Here is a 19,144-nt window from a genome sequence, read left to right as displayed (position 1 = left end):
CAGCGCCACCCACTGGAGCCATGTCGCCGTGTGATTGGCAGATTAGACAGTTGCGATTGAACAGGTGTGCCTAATGAAGTGGCCAGCCAGTGCACAGTCAGCGGGGGCCTTTCAGTCAGTTAATGACATCACCAAGCACCACGCACGTTTACACTGTGGTGAGCATGTTTCATTCTGCTTGCAGTGTGCTCATGCAACCTCTGTAGCTTTAACGTTCATACTCCAACTGTAACTGACAAACTTTGTTCTAAATATACTAAAATTAAACACGTGAATTACTTCGCATTAATCTGTAGTATTTTTTACTGTTGCCTGCGCTCATCTGTAAGATTTTTTCCTGCTCGTTTCATCTACCCAGTTTTGTTTTGACCATTACCAAACCTCATTTCTGCTTCCTTTGAACTCTGTAAAAACCTTCATTCTTCACTTTTCTGCACAAATGGAGAAAAGAAAATCTTACGCTTTTCTTTTTTGTTAATAAAAACGACAGAAGCAGCAGCTCTACAGCAAATCCTCAGTTTATTTCCTGCACATTTAAAAGCAAATAAAAGAACAAGCTCAGATCTCTGAATTACAGCCCCCATCATTTTAGAAAAACAGAAACATAACAAAAACCTGTCAGCTTGGCTGCTTGTGGATGTGGGAGCCTCAGTGAACAGCTGTCAACTTCCATATCCACAAAAAGCTTTACAGGAAATGACATCTCTGCAGACCAGGAGCCTCATCTGATGCTCAAGCCCTGCAGAATCTGATGCCCCCTAGTGGTACAGTATACAAACCCCACCCCCCTCCCCTTTAATCCCAATCTTCGTCTTGAATAAATTAGCTCGGTAAATTTGCTCTGAAATCAGCATAAGTCAGCCAGTATTTACACCAGTGCTTCAACATTTTTCTGATCTGCACAGGCTGCTTGAGGAGAGAAGCCAGAAGTGAATAAAAACGTACAAACGGAAAAGGTAGAAAACAGGCACACGTGGAGAGGACCCGAACCGTTCAGTTTGTTAGATTCTTATGAGTCTTTACCCGTCATCTTCTGAGCCAGAGCCCGAAGCGAGCGCAACAGTGCTGATGAGTCCACCTGACGAGACACTCGGGTCTCCACTCGCAGGTCTGACGTAACATCACGATGCAGATATTTCACAGGGCGAGCCGGGAGAAACATAACATCCGATTTCACAAAACCCCATGAGTTGCGTCTCATATGTTAAAATACTCATGTTAATGAGAGAAAAGAAAGTTGCTTTCATGCATTTTAATGCTTAAGGCTGTAACTAGATTATTCTTGCTATCGATGAACCTGCTGGATGATGGTTACTCCCCTCAGAGGCTCCCAGAGACCAAGTTAACCTTTTCACATGATTTAAAGAAGGATAAGCAAAACATTTTCTGCCTAATGAACTTTTTCAGATTCCTAAATGAAAACTGTTCTAAAAACAGGACTTGGACGATTTTCGTTGACAATAACAGACTTTACGCTTCACAGCACAGAAAACTCAGAAGCCTTGTCGAGAAAGAACCATGGCCAAAAATTTAAGTGGCATAAATTTTGTGTTTCGCACATTTTCTTTATGATATGGTGAAGAAAAATCATAAGAACGAAATGAGTTTAGTTCCAACTAAATCAAATTCATGCAGACTCTGTGTTTACAGCGTGAACAACATAACGTGCTGGATATCAGCTTCTGAGCCAAATGCTGATTGATGGTGATCCGTTCCTGCCTCAGAGCTCCATATTGATCCGTTTCTCCGCTTCTGTCTGTCCACCTAACAACTGGCACACTTTCTAACATGATGGAGCTTCGTGTCACCGTTTCCAGCCCATGACGCTCTCCCGGCACCATGGGCTGGAAACTCTGGATTTTAATACAATTGAAAATCTCAAAAAGTAGAAGGACAAGCAAAAAACTCAAACGGATCAACTTCACGCACAAAGTCAGCAGCACATCGTCTGCTAAAATGATTTGGCTCAGAAGCTCAAAAGTCCAGCACACCACAGAACTGCAGGAGGTTCGTCACTGTAAAACTGAAGCTTTGCATAACTTTGATTTAGTTGCCAAAAAACCCCGTGGAACATGAGCATGACTGCTCTTCACTATATCACAGTAAAGTAAAACACGCTGAGGCAGCACACAGTATGAACGTTTGCGTCACAGTGACTGTGATGATGGCGGGCAGCCGGTCACAGCCTCTGTAGCACAAGAAACTCAGCAGCTGCTGGATGTCATGTCGTCCATCTGTCTTATCAGGCAGATAATCAATATCTCCATATTCTCTCTCAATAATTAGCTGCCTGCTGAAATACACGGTTAATCAATTACATAAGGAGAAACTAGAGATTAATGCCTGGTGAGTTTCTGGAGATCTACTCGTACCACCTCCTACTGGCCGCACTGCATTACTGCGGCCGGTTTCTTTTCTGTGCTAAACCAAAACAATATTTCATCATTGTTAGACAAAGATTTGGACCTTTCCTCCCTAAATATAACATGAGCATTGAAACGTTAGCTCAAAACGTCAGTTACAGTTTAAGAAGGACGGCGCTGATAGCTGACCGACGGGATCAGACCACAAAAAAAACTGAGTATCTGCAGAAAGGAAACTGAGTGACTGTGACTAAAGGGTGAAACACAGAGGGACAGCAGACAGAAGGGAAGCAGATTAAGTCTACAAAATCCCAACAAAACCAAAAATTATGTGCAGACAAAATCAACGAACAGAGAAAATATACAAAAATGTCAAAAACAACAAAACTGCATCTGTTACTGTAGCTCCTCCACACATCAGAGCAGGGCTGCAACTAACCAGTGTTTCTACTCTGAACCAGTAACTTGAAAGAAGAGTCGAATTAGACAAAAATGATCCTGATCGTTTCAGCCCTGCGTCAGTGTGCGAGGCAAACAACACAATCAATACTGTCTCACAATGATAATGTCAGCAGTTGTACTACCAAGGCTTAAAAAAAATCTGATCTTTGAAGAAAACCCATCAACCTTCAGAGAAAACAAACGGCCAACATGCCTGTTAGAGGATGAGCCTCCCCACACCTCTCTGTGACAGCGTCAGAAAAAGTAATCGTTAAACAAAAGGGGCTGCAGTGTATGTGTGTGTGTGTGTGTGTGTGTGTGTGTTCAACAGTTTTTAAGCTGAGCCAGCCATCGCTGTGCTTGGCACTGGTTAAAGTTCCTCAGCAGAGGGCAGAGTGTGCTCACGGTGGAGCTCTCAGCCCGTCGCCTCCTCTTCCTCCACGGGTGGATGAAATTTTTGTTGAAGTGACGTTTGTCAGCCGTCACTCGTCTGAGCCGGCCGAGCGTTTCTGGTTCCTCTTGCGAGGAGATCTTTTGGGAGATGCTTTGTCTGAAGGAGGAGAAGATGTTAAGAAGGTGAATTGTAATTTTTTTTCTGAAAACAGAGCGGTGATGCCACACACCTGCAGGTTTTATGTTCTCAGAATCAGGCCAAACATGAGGTCAGAACATGCTTAAAAAAAAACCCCAAAAAACCAAATGTGTCTTCCAAAAACATTTCACTGAAGCTTTCTCACACATGTATTATTTACAGTGGAGACTCCATCAACAAGTTTGAGGTTTTTATTACATCTGACAAGCAAACTAAGGAACTTTGAAATAATTACGTGATTCCAAAGAAACTTCCTTGAAGTTATTGTTTAAGGTCCAAAGAAAACTTCAAGCAACAAAAAAAAAAAAGGATGCTCCTGCTCAACTACTTTGTTATTTCTGCTACCATCAGGCAGCGACACCTGGTTTTGACTCTCTTCCTACAAGCAGTGTGTAGGGGGAAAATGACCACACATGTAATGTGCGACTAAAAGTATTTTACACCTGCAACTCGACTGACAGATAACTTGGGTTGACTGCCTTTTGTATAAAAATGACTGAAAGTTGTAACTGAAGACTTTAGAGGATTTTATAACATCTGTAACAGTAATGAAAATATCACAGGCATGACAAAAACAAGCAACGGGATCACTAACGTCTTCACATGTTTTCCAGATACTGGAGGAGTTTGCTGGGTTAAGTAAAAATGAAAGAAGGAAAATCATTTTTATAGCCAACATCCAACCAAGCAGCTGCACCACAACCCCGCTTACTGTGACCACCACTCTCTAAGACCAACTTTCACACACAAGGAAGAATGCCAAGAACCAGATGGTCTGATCACAAAACAGGTGAATAATGTGACGTGATGTCAGTGGGAAACTGTGTTTAGTTTAACTTTCTGCAGTTTCTCACTAACAGATCAGAACATCTGGAGCACCAGGAGTGGGAGAAGAACACTAAACACTCCAACATCAGGACCAAAGTTGTGTTACAGACACACAAACACACGACATGCAGCAGACCTCACCTCTGCGACTCTGCACTGAAGACGCAGGAAAACATGAGAGCAAGGAAAGCAGAGAGAGGAGGAGAAAGAAGGTGAGTGATCCTCGTGCTCAGTCAAGGATTAAGATCATTCTGAAACAGCAGGTGAAGCAGGAAGAAAGAACAGAGCAGCAACAGCAGCAAATATCCTGAACCTGTTCATATAATAAACTCGAAAATGTTTGGGTGCGGAGAGAAACAGCAGCTCTACAGACGTCTGCCAACCTCAAGAGCTGCACAGGAAGCAGAGGTTGCAGGGACCCGTGATGAAAGCTAAGATGTTTAACCTGGAGAAATCTATGAACCTAAAAGTAGTCCAACTCCCTAAACTAAGCATGTACTAAGAAATGAAATTAAACACCATCTGTGCAAGCACTGTTGAAACCTGAAATTTCCTCCTCCTATAATCAGGTTGTATTTTAAATATCACTGAAACGTGTGGCTCACTGCAAATGATGTCCATGTGGTCCAGTGCTCGTGTTACTTCACTCTAAAACAGCCAACATGCTACTGTTCTGCAGAGTCACTTCCATATTTAAATGGTTAAAGCTCGTGTAGTCTTTTGTTTAATTAAAGGAATTAAATGTAATTTTGGTGAATGTTTTCAATGTTACAAAAGATACACCTGCACGCGTGAATCAGCTGATTCTGTGAGGAAGAAAAGCTTAAAAGGTGCTCTGAGAGGGAGTGTTCGGATGAAGCTGACAATCTCATCTGAGACTTGTGGTGTATAAACAGTTGGATTTCTGTGTCTGCAGATAATAAAGTACATAAAAAAGAAAGCTTGTGTGCGAGCTGATAAGGTCACAGGATGTGTGCGAGGAGTACGTACTGATCTGGTTCAGTGTTTCTGGGGGGATCCAGCTCAGGTCGACGTCGTTGTGGCTCGAAGTTCCCGTTTCTACCTTTGGAGCTGGACGCCTCCTCTACAAACAAACACAGAATGAGCTGTCTGCTTTTTTTTTTTTTTGCTAATGACACCAACTCAACCTCATATAGCTCATGCTTTGGCCAAAAGCTCCAAAGAGTTTAAGTCTGTGACAAACACCTGCAGATCCTGATGTAAAAAACACTAGCTAAACCATCAAAGGGTTTATTTTTCCCCTCAACTACCCATTTCTTTAAAAACAGTTTCATCTGATGGTATCTGCACCTTTCTGGACTCCAGCAGCTGGTGAAGGCCTACAACCACGAGCAGCCCAAGACCTGACAGGAAGACATACATGAAGATCCTGGCAGAGAGAGAGAGAGAGGGTGGGTTTATGGACAAATGCAGGCAAAGGGGGAGGAAAAAAGCCAGATTGGGTGTGTATATATATATATGCATGCTTACGTCTCTCCATCAAGCCCATCCTCTCTCTCAGTGATGGTGACAGTCTGGTTAAACACAGCATCCTGGAAAACGTTTCCCTGTAGGTGGGAAAAGAATGGATGAGAAATGTAAATAAAGAAACAAAACGCAATGGTGGAAAATAATGGCTACAGATCACTTTTTCCTACTTATTGTCCCAAATTTCCACACAGAATCTGATTTGTTACATCGCTGACATTAGAAGAGCTTAAACCAGTCATGCTTACACTGCTGTCCTTGTAGTTGAGGTTGATGACGAGTCCGAATGGCCGCCCACCCATTGGCTCTGCAGGGATGAAGGAGTACTCAAAGGTGGCCTGTCTGCTGGGAGGAACCACGGTGCCGAGCTGGAGAGCGGTGAAGTTCTGGATGTAGAACTGGTAATCCTGAAAGGGGACAACAGGACAAATTTAGAGAGAGATGAAGCTACAGCTATGAATATTTGTTACAGCTCATTTTCTTACCTGTGGGTAACGGAAAGAAGCATCCAGAGACTCTACGATGAAGTTCTCCGACCCTTTGTTAGTGAAGCCAAGAAGGAACTTAACGATGTCGTTGGCTGGGAAGTCTAGAGGAAGGATGGCATGAATCAAAGGGGGTTTCAATACAGGAAAATCTAGAAACTGCTGAATGAAAACAAGAGGGCGGATACACAAAGACATTCACCTTCTCCTTTGACAAACAGGATGGTTGTGTCAGCGTTGGGGGAAGCCTTCACCTCTCCAACCAACGCTTCCTCCTCTTCATCTTCTTTTTCTTCCGTCTAGATAAGCGCACAGGTTTAGGTAACGGGACGAAGAACAGGTTCACGTTTATCACGGTACAGTAAACAGCGAAAACTTGCATCATCTATGAAAACATTTCTACAGCCAATTTAATCACTTACCAGTTCTGTGTTATCATCATCTTCCACTTCTGCCTCATCATCCTCTTCGTTCACGTCGTCCACCACGTCTTCATCCACAGCCTCAGCCTCCTCATCCTCAGTCAAATCCTGGGCACTTGCCACTGGTCCTGACAGAAAGTATGGGAATTTTTACCAAGCCTATAAACAATCTTTATTTCATGTAATGGTTCAAAGATCCTGGAGCAGCTACAGAGGTCTGATATTTAAAGCACATCTTCAGTTCACCAATGAGCTCCGTGATGGTTGGAAAAAATGGATGCAAGCCTAAAATTGACCACAACACAGATATGACTTTGTACTCCATCAATGTTCTTCTGGTACCTAAGACTACATGGTTCTCAAACTTGTTGCATGGTGTGCTTAAGAACAATCCAAGCATAGCCTGGAGAACAGATCCAGACCAAGCTAAACACCGAGCTGCAGCATTCACTACAACCTAAAAACTTGGAAATTACAAAGTCTACTTTTGGTGGTTTAAAGCTTGGGATGATAGATTTTGTTAAGGTAACATCACACAATCTTTCAAAGGTAGATACAAGCATCAAAGTCTCCATGTAAATATATTATAAACAAACAAAAACAGTTCTACATTTTCCAAGACGGCCATCATCTCAGATCTAAGTCAAGTGAAGAAGGCAACTGGACTTCACTTCTCACCCAAGAGCCATCTTTAGTTCTAGAACTAAACGGTAGCGAGTCACATGTATTTAAACCTTACTGGCATTTATGGTCACCACACCGGTTCACTGGTTGTATCAAGCGCAAACTGTAACTTGAAGGCGCACGGTACTCGCCACAGTTCTCTCCTGAACTGGTCTGTATCAGTGCTGGTGTAAGTGTAGAAGTTTCTGCTGTTTCAACATCTGCTGTAATCAGGGAACCTTTGAACTGTGGTATTGATATACAACTAAAAACTTAGTTTACAAAAAACAAAAAAAACCAAGTTGATCGAACAGTTTTCTCTTCCACCCAGCTGGCTGCACATGGCACATTACAAAAGTTAAGAGAAGCATGAAAAACTGAAATGATGCCAAAGTGTGGCACATGCCAGCAGTTGTGACGTCAGTTTGGGCTTGCATCGCGCAGAGAGATGACAATGGAGAGCATAACCTAGGCTGCACCACACCTTTCGCCCCATGACAACTGGAACAGTCGTCTGTTGTCCAGTTCAGTGTGGATGGAGCCCACGCTGAACTGGATAAAGAGTTAAGAAAATTGACGAATAACACTAGCATGCAAACATTTTTGAACATTTAACATTCAGATCTGCGTGAAAGCAAATACCTTTGTTCAGCTCATCAGTGCAGTCACACCCTGTCAATTAGGGTGCAGCTATCCACTTGTTTAAATGCTTATCCAAATGAAGGCAGCATACCCCAGCTAACAGAGTCAGACACTGACACAAGATCATTTTAGAGTCACCCATTTGCCTGACATGCATCTATTTGGGCTGCAGACTTCTCCATCCAGGATGCTCCAACTCAGAACCTTCTTGCTGTTTTGCAACCATGATAACCAATGCACCACCATGCTGCCTAGTTTTATGACTCATGACAGCGACCCAATAACACAGTCAGGTTAGTCCCACTACTTCCCCTCACTCTGTCTGCATATACACAAGGCCAGGGATTAACCAACACATTAAAATGAAACTTGTTACAACATTATTAACCGTGATAATAATGATGTGCATAATATCCACACAACACCAAGTTCTTGGTTAGACTTTATGATTACAAATATCAATACCCTAATATAAAATTGCTATTGTTAAACTCTCTAAAAACGTATCCACAGGCCCGTGATGTAAAAACAGTGTTGTTTAAAAGAAATAGGAAGCCAACACGTCCGTTTCGTCATGTAAACGCCGAACTAACCCACAGCTTACAATCACAGCCAACAGGATACGATCCAGATAACTTAATCGGCCTCAAACAGCCGTTCAGCTGCACAGTGTGCAGACCAATTGAGTAAATAAGCCATACTCTTACAGACTTAATTATCTACTTACATTAATTAAGCGGGCATTTGAAGTAACAGTCCCTCTGTGATTCAGTTCTGCGGGGTTAAGCTAAGTAAGCTAGCGTAGCAACAAAAGTAACTTTACCCCGTTTTTCAGCAACTTTCACAAGTTTTGTTGATTACATCATATTATGTGTGGCAACTCCGAGGCTCCGTTTACACAGAGAGGAAATAAAGGAGCTGAAATAAAGCAGCACGTTAACTGAGCCTCTTAGCTTCCCTGCTAACAGTAAGGACACGTCAGTCTAACCAGGCGTTTAAAGTACCTTGACGTGAGCTACCTTACACTAAATTACACGAAACAACAAGAGGCATTTGCGAAAACGAAATCCACCGTGGAGATATCCCTCTAATTGTCCCACATTTACGATGAATCCCTTCATTTTTATATACACGCTTCACTTCAACCAGCACGCTTAATGGAGAGCGGCCTTCCCCTTTCCCCACAGCAGCTACTTAGCTCGACAGCTAACACTTCTTTTTCCCCTAAATCGCTGCGCTTTTCTTCGTATCTTTACAAACAGACTCACCTTTGATAAGGAGAGTCGCCGGAAAGGCTAACAACACCAGTAGCAGAAGTTTCGGCAGAAATTTCATCATTTTGAAGTCGAAATCAATGCGTTCTCATTCAGCGTCGGTCAGGCTGTCTATGAGCGTCGCTGTACTGCTTCCGTTACTCTAACTATGACGCATGCGCAGAAGTCACGGTGGAGTTTGTGGTGTGGCGTCAGCCCCCGTTCAGGTCGCAGTTGTGTTGGTATAAAAATGGTTGGACACGGTTGAGATTGTTAAGAATAATATAACTTTTACAGAGAACAGCTGACCTGAGTTGTGGACTTTCTGCTCAAGTTGGGGAAGTTTAGGAAGCACGAATGCAAAGGAAACAAAACCGGAAGTGAACACTGCCGAGAAAAAAACAGAATAAAAACGAACTTTAATTGATCAAGTGCTGAAAGAATGACCTTTATTCATAACTTACATTTCATATTTAATTCTAAGAATGAATAATAGTACTGTTTCTTGTTGCAGATATAAAGAAACTGGGAGTTTCTACGAAATGTCAGAATAAATTAGCAGATGCAGCTAGAACGAAAACTTGTTTCTGATGCTTTAAAATGAATGTCTAATCTTTTTAAACTGTTTTCTATTAATAATACCAATTCTTTATTTAAAAGGGACAGTGCAGTTTAACGTTGTTGCTGTTGTAGCCACAAATTGCGTTCAAACACGTACAATTCAGTCACGTACACATCCAAATCACAATATGCAATATATACAGATGTTTTTTTCTTTGTTTTTTCTGTCAGTGCGCACTTTTCTCCTGTTGTATGTTCAGCGTTATGTTCCACAACAGATATGAGAAAAAGAATGATAAAAGTAAAGAAAAAATATTTTTTTATGAATTAGTAATATTATTTTAAAAAAAACAACAACTGCTAATTATTTTTATTCATCATATTTTTAATGGCAAACTCTTAATCTGACTGTTTATAAGATTTATTACGTTTTAATGCCACTTATAAAAAATAATTTTATTTTTATTACAATTTATTTGAAATTCCTTGTCACTGCATGTTGTTTTGCTACTTTAGACTTTCCTCTGTTTTACTATCAGACTGTCAGTCATCTGTGCAGCACTTTGAACTTCACTAACCAGGATGAAAGGTGTTGAACAGTTAGTAAGTAAATTTTGTTTTATTTATTTCTAGATAAAAGATCACAACGTGCTTCACACAGAGATAAAGTATAAAACAAAAACAGATAAAAGTTAAAAAAACAAAAACAATACTACTACTAATACACTGTATGCATGTATATATATTCTGTAACCATTTCAAAATTTCTACATCATCTCCTGGTACTTTAACCAGAAGTGAAACTCTTGACGTCAAGATTTATTTATTTTGATTTTTTTAAGAGTGTCCTTGCATTCAACTACCTCACACATTCAATGGCAAGAAAAACCAGAGCTCTTGGATCTTTGACCTCGTGTTTTGAGTTTTGTGGTTTTCACAATTTATTGTTGGGTTTATTAGGTAGCTTACATTCAAGTGTTATATTATTTAGTCTTTTGGGTATAGCATTTCCAGTGCTTCTGACTTAGGTATTTATGTTTCTTAGCTCCTTGTTTGATGTCTCCTAGTCTCGTTTCTGTGCATCTTCTGACCCTTTTTTTTTGTGTTAGTCTTGTGTTCTGTTACTTCCTGTCTTACTTTCCTTCATGTCACATGCTTTAAGTTCTGTGTCCCCTTGTATAGTTAGATTCTGCTCACCTCTGCTTCTTTTCCCCAGATGTGTCCTCTGTCACTAATGACCTTATGTGTGTATTTAAACCCTCAGTTTGCTTCTTTGTCATGGTTTTCAAACATGCTGTATGTCCTAGTGTTTCACACCTTTGATGGCTCAGCTTTATGCTGTATTTGCTGCACTTGTGTCCACATATTTAAAGTAATTATTCGGCTGAGCTGATGTCTTATTTTATTTATTTTTGCTCCCTCCCCCCCAGATTAGATGTAACACATCTAATACATTTTAAAAATCATCATTGCACATTTTTAGAAATATTTTTGTCCATGAAAGGTGATGTGACACAACAGCTAAATATCTGCTGTTGGCATCAGTAAACGTCTCACTTTCAGAGATGCAATAACAGGATCTGAGTCATATTTCTAAATAAGATGAACTTTTCTGTTGATTGTTTATTTGTTTTTTATTTCTCCCATATGGAACACACTGCAATTATCACATGGCAAAACAGGCCGAGATTGAATGATCTATAATTTCAAATAATATGTAAATAAATTTAGTAAAATCTGTGATGATATACTGAGTAAATAAGAAAAAAAACTGTGACATTAGAAGCAAAAAAATCATCAAAGCATGAACCAAAAACAAAAGAAACAGCGTCTCTTCAAAACTTAACACAATCAACACATGAATATTCAGTAAATTATATTCTATTGCATCTATTTTTATGAAATAAAACATACAAAATGCAAAAATGGTTTCCAGCTAGAATGACAAATCATGGCTGAGTGAAGATTTATTCAGTACATGACTGGGATGCAATCCACACAGCAAGACAAGAAACCCCAAAAACACGACTTACTGGATACACACAAGAGTAAAATATAACTTTCCCAAACGTGGACAGGAGCCCGTGTATCAAAATAGTCTGCAACGTCCAGAAATCTCCAGTCCGACGTACTTAAACAGTCTCTTCAGATTTCAGGAAATATAAACTTTTACTGTGTGCAGAGATATTCAGACAGCATGACACGAGAAACAGAAAGACACAGTGTGTTAGTTAAGTCCTTTACAAACACAGAGGTTACTGCTGCTGTTTAAAACCGATGATCTGTCGGTGGTTTGTCGACAGGTTACTGTACATCAGAAGTCAAAAACAAAACCACACTCCCCTGAACATGAATTAAACCCGGGATAAATAAATGCTCAAACTCGAGGTTTCTAAACCTTGTTCCTGTTCGCCTGCCCCACTCCTTCCTTTTGGTTGCATCACTGCTAAGAAAAAAGTATTTTCTGACTTTTCATTCTTTCCTTTTCATTCTCGGGCTCACGTCTAGAGAGAAGACAGATCTAATTATTTTCATTCCCTGCTCCTCTTCTTCTTTTTCTGCATCCTTTCAAATGAAAGTCTGTTGACAATCTGTCGTTTTCTTAATGCCAACAAAACCCATAAAAAGACCAAAAACCATCAGTGTCTCAATTCATCTCTCTGTGCTTTCTGGATTCCCTTCAGATCACATAAACGTGTCAGCATGTGACCATATTTGTTTCATTAGTGGCATCGATGGCTGACAGAGCAGTATTTGGGCTCGTCCAGGTAACTTTGGTTTAATCCTGGCTTTTCAGAACCACAGACCTGCTCTGGAGCAGGTCGTGTTCGACATTAGAGATCAAGAGATATCTGGAATGTGGAAAATAGTGTCAGGGAGGTCCTGGGAGGTCCCTCAGACCTCAGTGCGCAGATAATAGGGGGTCTGTTTCATGGGTGTCGCTCCCTGATGAGCACCTGCTGACTGTAAGAGGTCTTACAGCACTTATTCTTCTATGCATCTTAATAATGGTCCTAAAACAGGACAACTCGTTGTACTTGTTGACATCATATCAAATTTGCATTACGCCAACATTTGAATTCAGTTTTCATTTGTATTCTTTATTCTGGTGGTGCCAGAGTGAAGCAGTTAAAACGATCCCCAGTTCAACTCCAGCCACAGACACAGAACCAGGAAAACCCTCCAAACAAACCCGCTACCTGCTGTGGGGAGCCTTCTGAATACGGGGGAAGCTGTAGGCAGCATTTTCCTTTTATTTTAAAGAATAAAAACTAAAACTGTCTTTCTCACATCTGAACACGAATTCAATAAGAACAGGAAATCCATCAGATCCACTCTGTAGTGAGTGAGTTTGATCAGAGCACAGGGACACCGCGTCTGATGAGAGGAAATTTGGTTGAGGGTGGAGAAACCTGCCGATGGAGCAGCCACTGTTGGACCTGCTGGACTTTTTTATTGATCTGTTTTTGTTTATCTGGGATTTTGTCTTGTGAGGGTGGAATAATCAACTTAATCTTTTTTTAGTTTGTTCTGTTATTTAAAGTCTTTTAAACTTAAAACATTTTGGAAAAAAATGCAAATTAAAAATGCAAACTGTAGAACGGAAACATTTCATAGTAGGTAAAAGTCACAAATGTAATCTGAATATTTAAAGAATGACCCGAGTAAGAACCTTTCTCAGATTTGTTTGCCTTTATGTTTAAGGAGCATCTCCTCTGCAGCGTGTCGATGTGAGCTGACTGCAGTGCCTGTTAGGATTATTTGCCAAGCAGTGACTTATATCATGAGTTATGAGTCTAATTAGCAGTTTTCAACAATGAACAAGAACTTTGATTCGGCTTATCACATGTTCATTTGAAGTATGAAACATTTATGAGTCTTTTATGTGGATGTAGTGAGATTACAGTGAATTTGTTGTGGATTAATCGACATGTGGAGCTGAAACGAGGCTTTGTGGTCTTTTCCTGGGCGTTGTTGGCAGTATTAAAAACACAGACCACACCCAGAGCTGCAGTTTAGGAGTCTTGTCTGAATTCCTGTTGTATTATAAACTAGATTAATCCTGCTCATTCCTTCTTCATTTCCTCTTCTAGTTTGTCACAGGTGATTAAAAAGTTACACGTTACTTGTTTCTAGTCTCTCTCACTGCTTCTCTTCATGCATCCTTCTGTCGTTCGCTCCTCTACTTCTATATTCTCATAAAACATGACAGCATGCTAGATTTATCCCTCCATCTGCTTTTTTCTCTTCATCCACCGCTCATCAAAAGAAAATTCCCCTTCAGGTCAATTATTACCTGATATCACCGGCTCATGATGTTCAGTGCATTGCAGCGCTCAGTGTAAAACTACAAAGGTTTATCTATCTTTTATCTATCTATTAATTTTTTTTTACACCAGACAGTTCTGCCCAATAGATTCTTAAACTTTTAATGCCTAAATTAAAAAATATATATTTCAGTGCCACCTAAAGAAGAACCATGAAGCTGCTTGTGGTTCATTTCCAGCTCAGATCCCAAACCTTTCGTTCGGCGCACTTTCACTCTGTTTCAAACCATATACAGTAACTTTGAGACGTGACCAGAGCCTCGAGGTTACTACTGATGCTGATTCTGCAGCTGCTTTCGGACGGACATGGATGAAACTCCAGGAGTTTACAGATTTGTGTTCAATGTAATAATTTAAGACCTGTGTCAAAAAAAAGTGAAATTGATTTCCATGACTTTGCACATATTTCTGGACAGTGCTTCATAATATTTTGTGTAGATTTTTTGTAAATTTCTTTTTTTTTTAACATAAATGCTAATTTTACATAACAAGAAGAATAATTTTGGAGATACTGTAGAAAAGGCCTGAATGGAGCTGAAGTAGATGTATTTTCCAATAAGCGATGGACCTGATAGACGTATCTGTGTCCATCAGATACAGGAAAGGCTTCCCCAAGCATTCAGACAGCCCTCTTTAATCATAGCGCACCCTGCTCCGCTGCACTGCATCCTGGTCAGTTTCCTTCACCTTTAAGTGCAGAAACTGCTCTTTGATTGGCTGTTGAGCAGATGTGTTTATTCTCAAAGAAGCTGCAGCTTTGTAATCCATCACGTCTAATTAAAACCCATTAAACTTATTTTTTTAAACATAATTTCCTGTTTTAAAAATTGACCAGAACAGTCTAACAATCTATCACCTGTCTTTCTCGTTTCCCATAACACTGAAAATGTAAATGAGCCCTGAAATGCAAAGAACATCACCAGCTGCTTTTATAACGCTGAAGGTGGATGTAACTGTGAATTTCAGGCCCTCTCTCTCACAAACTCGTCTTCCTCTCCGCTTTAGTTGCAACACTCCACGTAGTTTGCCGGCAGCATGCCGGACTTGCCGGTTCTCTGCACGGTGCCGTACATCCAGCCCTCGTCGATGGGCTGAGCGTTGATGATGACGTCGCCGTCCCTGAATGAGACCTCATCGTGATCTTGAGCCACGTAGTCATACAGCGCACGGTAAACACGCTGCAAAAAGACCGAGACACAGATTTCAGGGTTTCAGGGATTTTGTTCTCAGGGAAAAAAAACCTTTAAATTTAGACCAAAAAAAACTTTGTTTCAGAAGAGTGTACCATGGTGCCTGAGTGTGGAGGAGAGGTGACAGATCTGACAGATGACATGCTGGTCTGATGCATGTAGCCGTGATACTGCTGCTGCTGCTGCATCTGGACGCCCTGATGGTACGCTCCAGGGAGCACAGGAGCTGGGTGAGAGACACAGAAACACAGAGAGAGAGAGGCGTGAGAGCAAATAAGTTGAAAACTCTGTTCTGCTTTCTTGGAAAACTCTGCCTCTGTTGCTGTGAAACTCTTTGTGAAATGTTAACAATAAAACCCCCACAGTGACCTTCATGCACAATGCTGCGAGGAGACAGTGAGTTAGTTTAATCTGTGGATCAGAGACGGGAAACATAAGTCGGCCCATGCGTTCACCCTGCTGTGAGGAGGAAACAAAACCGAGGAGGAAAGATACCCGGAGTTTCAGCGCTGCTGCGGTCCCAGAGGTCAGAGGTCAGCGAGCTGACAGACTGAGCCTGGCTGAGGGTGAGCGACTGCTGGGAGTGCTGCCTGCTCAGCCTGCGGTCAGCTCGCTCTAACAGCCGGCCACCACCGGAGGGCAGCGCGGGACAGAAGTAACAACAGGAAAAACAAAGAAAACATCTCTAATAAGAACAAACACAGTGCGTAACAGCATGAGCATATCAGCTATTTCAAATTATAACTTATGGTTCTGTTAGTTTTCTTTTTTTGCTATTTTTAATTCAGTTTAGTTTCAGTTAGTTTCCAGAGGGGGGGGGTTACTTATTTCAGCATACAGTGTCAACACCGTCACATATGATTCTAGTAATAAAACGCTGCATGCAAAAAATGTTTCCTTATGTTTGTTGCGCGAACCAAATTTCACCCAAATTATATTTTCATTTGGTTTCATAAGCACACATTATTTTTCCATTTAGCTGCTTTTTAGACATGTTTTTATTTCAGTAAACTGAAATGTTTGGGTGTTAGTTGCATTTCCATCAACTATATTTACTTGGATTTTATCCACTGCATTTTGCACAACATGGCAACGGCAAAGCTTCAGTCAGGATGTTGGCTAACAGGATCAACGTGCTGGTACTAACTATAACCAGACTCTTGCTTAAATGTATTTTTTGTTTAAACTCTGGAAAGCTTGAGTTGAAGGCAGCTGGACTTACTTTTAGGTGCTTCTGTCAGGGACCTGGATCTGGGTGGCTGTGGCTACAATGTAGCTGCCATCACCAGTGTGTGAATGTGTGTGTGAACGGGTGGATGACTGCATGTGTAAAGCGCTATACAAATACAGGCCATTTTACAATTTTAAATAATTTTGTGTTGCTGAAGATGACTTCAAACTAATTTAATGTAATGTTTAGGTCTTCAGGCTACTAAAAATTATGGTAAATGAAATGATATAAATATATATACACATATTATATTGAGTACTACAAAGGCTGAATGCGCCATCTTGTGGTTCAGACTGGTATTACACAAGAGCATATTTCCAGTTAATATCTCTAAATCTTGGACTTACAGTGTGACTGTTGACAGTTTTAGTATTTTTATTTTATTTTATTTTAACGTCACAAACAAAGACATTTAAAAAAGGACCTTTATGATAATAAGGATTTTTTTTAAAGTAAAGGCAGAACTTTCAACTTGATCAATGCAAGAGTGTGAACTGAGGATCAAACTTGCACACAGCAGGCTGGAAAATAATTTGTGAACATGTTTATTAGTGTGTAAAAGGGTAATGTGACTTTAAAAATCATTAATAGTAAAACCAGGGTCATGAGGGGTCATGAGAGATGTATGCAAATATGCAAAATATTTTAGTTTGAAAACATTTCTTGAGGATCCAGAGCTACCAGACATCCTGCGGAGGCTTTTGGACTGAATGTTGTCCTCAAGAGGGTCAAAGTCAAAGATGGAGCCTGGGTCTGCCCTCCACACCTTCAGGTCTTCAGACAGGAGGGAACAAGATTTGGACAGAAGCAGTGACTGAAACAATCCAACATTATTAAGTTGATAAATATTCCATGACTTCATTTGAACTGACGTTTCTCTGACTTTGTTCTTGACCGTAACAGATATAAACTCAGAGGGCTGAAGTAAAAAAAAAAAAATTCCAAATCACAGCTCATCTGTTCACTTAAAAAACAAACTATGAAAAGAAAGTAACAAAGCGGAAAGTGGCTCCACTTTACCATAAAATAATACTTAAACCAGACTCAGCACGTCAACCACCTGGTCCAGACCTAAACCTTGCTGTTATTTCAGGGGTCTTTGGCTTCATGTGGAGGCTTTTATTGTGAAACACTATATGAATAACACATAACAGAAACTACAGGAGACAAAAGTTATTGATGAAGCATCACATTCTTTATAGGTCCAAAGTTCACAGTTAGAGCTAAGAAGAATAAAGAATTCAACAACTAAACAACATCAGATGATTGTGTCATGTGACTCTGCTGGCCAATCCCTTTCTTGGTGCAATACCACACAGCAGCCAGCAGACACACCAACCGCTGAATCCTTAACACACACAGGCTCTTTCACTAACCTACGATGATGCCTCCTGGTCGTCTGTCCATCTCTGTCACCTGGTGGTGCATGCCTTTGTTGTAGCCCGCCTCTCCCATCATCTGATTGGCTCTCTGGTAGCGCTCCATGCTGGGATCGTCCAACCCCGGCGTGAAGCCTCGACCGCGCGCCCGCTCAAAGTCCTCGTGGTACTTTGCCTGTGAAGAGCAGAGGAGTCAGTGTCAGTGACTGAGACACAGTTTAAACACAGTCTAGTGTTAGACAGCACAACACACACACACACACACACACACACACACACACACACACACACACACACACACACACACACACACACACACACACACACACAGGTCAGGATGCATGTAGTCAGTGAGCAAGTAAACAAACACACACAGGGAGTGTTTTTAAATCTTTATTTGTGGACACACACCACACTCATTAAGGTCACTTGCACACACACACACACACACACACACACACACACACACACACACACACACACTGCTCTGTCCTCCGTGCTGTCAGCTTGTTGGTGTTTGTTAGTATCCGTGCTGCGGTCCCACGCTTGGTGCCACGTCACTCATCACTTGTGTTAGCTCCTCCCACTGCACAGGTGGGAACCACAGCAACCAGGCTGCTACCATGGAGACCGAGTCCTGTGTCTTCCTGACACGTCTGTACTCAGGTGTGTCCAGCTCATTGCAGCTCCGCCCCCTCACCTCCTGCAGCCCGCGCTGGTACTTCACCTATTTAACACACACACACACACACACACACACACACACACACACACACACATTACAGATACAGATAATACTGTATTACTTACTTGTGTGTGTGTCTGAGTTTGTTGCAGATTTATGTTTCAGAACCTTCAGAGTAAAATTCCTCTCTACTTCACTCCCTGCACACTTTGGCCCGGTCATCACTTCTGCTCTTCTTTCATTCATCAGCTGTCCTCTGATTGAAGTGCGTCCTATCAAAAACCTCTGACCTCAGCGAGCAGTTGAAGAGACAATTTGAGTGTGGTGGTGGCAAATAAAACGTTTGTGTGATTCAGATCGATCACTAACACACCGTCTGCCTCCTTCCCACTACAACCAGGACGCTTCAGATAATCTACACTTTGGAGGAACTGACTGAGGGTTTGTTTTGGTTTGTGCGTGCGTGTGTGTGTGTGCGTGTGTGCGTGTGTGTGTGTGCGTGCGTGTGTGTGCGTGCGTGTGTGTGTGTGTGTGTGGCAAAGTGTTTCTGAGCGGTGTACCAGGGGCACGGAGAAAAGTCGTCGTACCATAGG

General features: G+C 41.3%; 2 protein-coding genes across 15 annotated transcripts in view; both read right to left on the bottom strand.

Annotated features, from left to right (window-relative positions):
* Window positions 1-500: 500 nt before the first annotated feature.
* On the bottom strand, window positions 501-9,401 carry ssr1 (signal sequence receptor, alpha). Of its 2 annotated transcripts, XM_026180682.1 has the most exons (10): window positions 9,193-9,401; window positions 6,620-6,747; window positions 6,400-6,496; window positions 6,198-6,301; window positions 5,961-6,119; window positions 5,716-5,792; window positions 5,536-5,614; window positions 5,215-5,308; window positions 4,366-4,380; window positions 501-3,354 (listed from the first exon to the last, which is right to left on the bottom strand). In XM_026180682.1, exons 1-10 carry the CDS (start codon window positions 9,260-9,262, stop codon window positions 3,287-3,289), a joined length of 891 nt encoding a protein of 296 aa, XP_026036467.1. In that variant the 5' UTR covers window positions 9,263-9,401; the 3' UTR covers window positions 501-3,286. The 2 variants fall into 2 exon arrangements, with proteins under 2 accessions (XP_026036467.1, XP_026036468.1); XM_026180683.1 differs by lacking the exon at window positions 4,366-4,380 and having other exon boundaries at window positions 9,193-9,400.
* Window positions 9,402-11,328: 1,927 nt separating this feature from the next.
* LOC113029692 (LIM zinc-binding domain-containing Nebulette) overlaps window positions 11,329-19,144 on the bottom strand; it is a 127,723-nt gene continuing 119,907 nt past the window's right edge. For 11 of the 13 annotated variants that reach the window (XM_026180670.1, XM_026180667.1, XM_026180668.1 and 8 more), the window contains 2 exons: window positions 18,348-18,593; window positions 17,982-18,041 (listed from right to left, as the gene is read on the bottom strand). In XM_026180670.1, the coding sequence (XP_026036455.1) occupies window positions 18,387-18,593 (207 nt within the window). In that variant the 3' untranslated portion in view covers window positions 17,982-18,041; window positions 18,348-18,386. Of the gene's footprint in view, window positions 15,245-15,351; window positions 15,483-16,909; window positions 17,262-17,863; window positions 18,042-18,347; window positions 18,594-19,144 lie in introns of those variants that run through there. The other 2 variants (XM_026180680.1, XM_026180681.1) reach the window with 2 other exon arrangements.

This window comes from Astatotilapia calliptera, chromosome 9 (assembly GCF_900246225.1).
Source record: "Astatotilapia calliptera chromosome 9, fAstCal1.2, whole genome shotgun sequence".
NCBI lineage: Eukaryota > Metazoa > Chordata > Actinopteri > Cichliformes > Cichlidae > Astatotilapia > Astatotilapia calliptera.
Note: the sequence above shows the minus strand (reverse complement) of the source record. Positions and strands in the feature narration are given on the sequence as shown.

What these genes read in the sequence shown, in the direction of transcription:
- ssr1 (XM_026180682.1), bottom strand. Translation starts at nt 9,262, where the DNA reads ATGATGAAATTTCTGCCGAAACTTCTGCTACTGGTGTTGTTAGCCTTT. An exon ending in ATGATGATAACACAGAACTG is followed by an intron (nt 6,497 to 6,619) that starts GTAAGTGATTAA and finishes GCGCTTATCTAG; the next exon opens with ACGGAAGAAAAAGAAGATGA. An exon ending in CTTCTTTCCGTTACCCACAG is followed by an intron (nt 6,120 to 6,197) that starts GTAAGAAAATGA and finishes GTCCCCTTTCAG; the next exon opens with GATTACCAGTTCTACATCCA.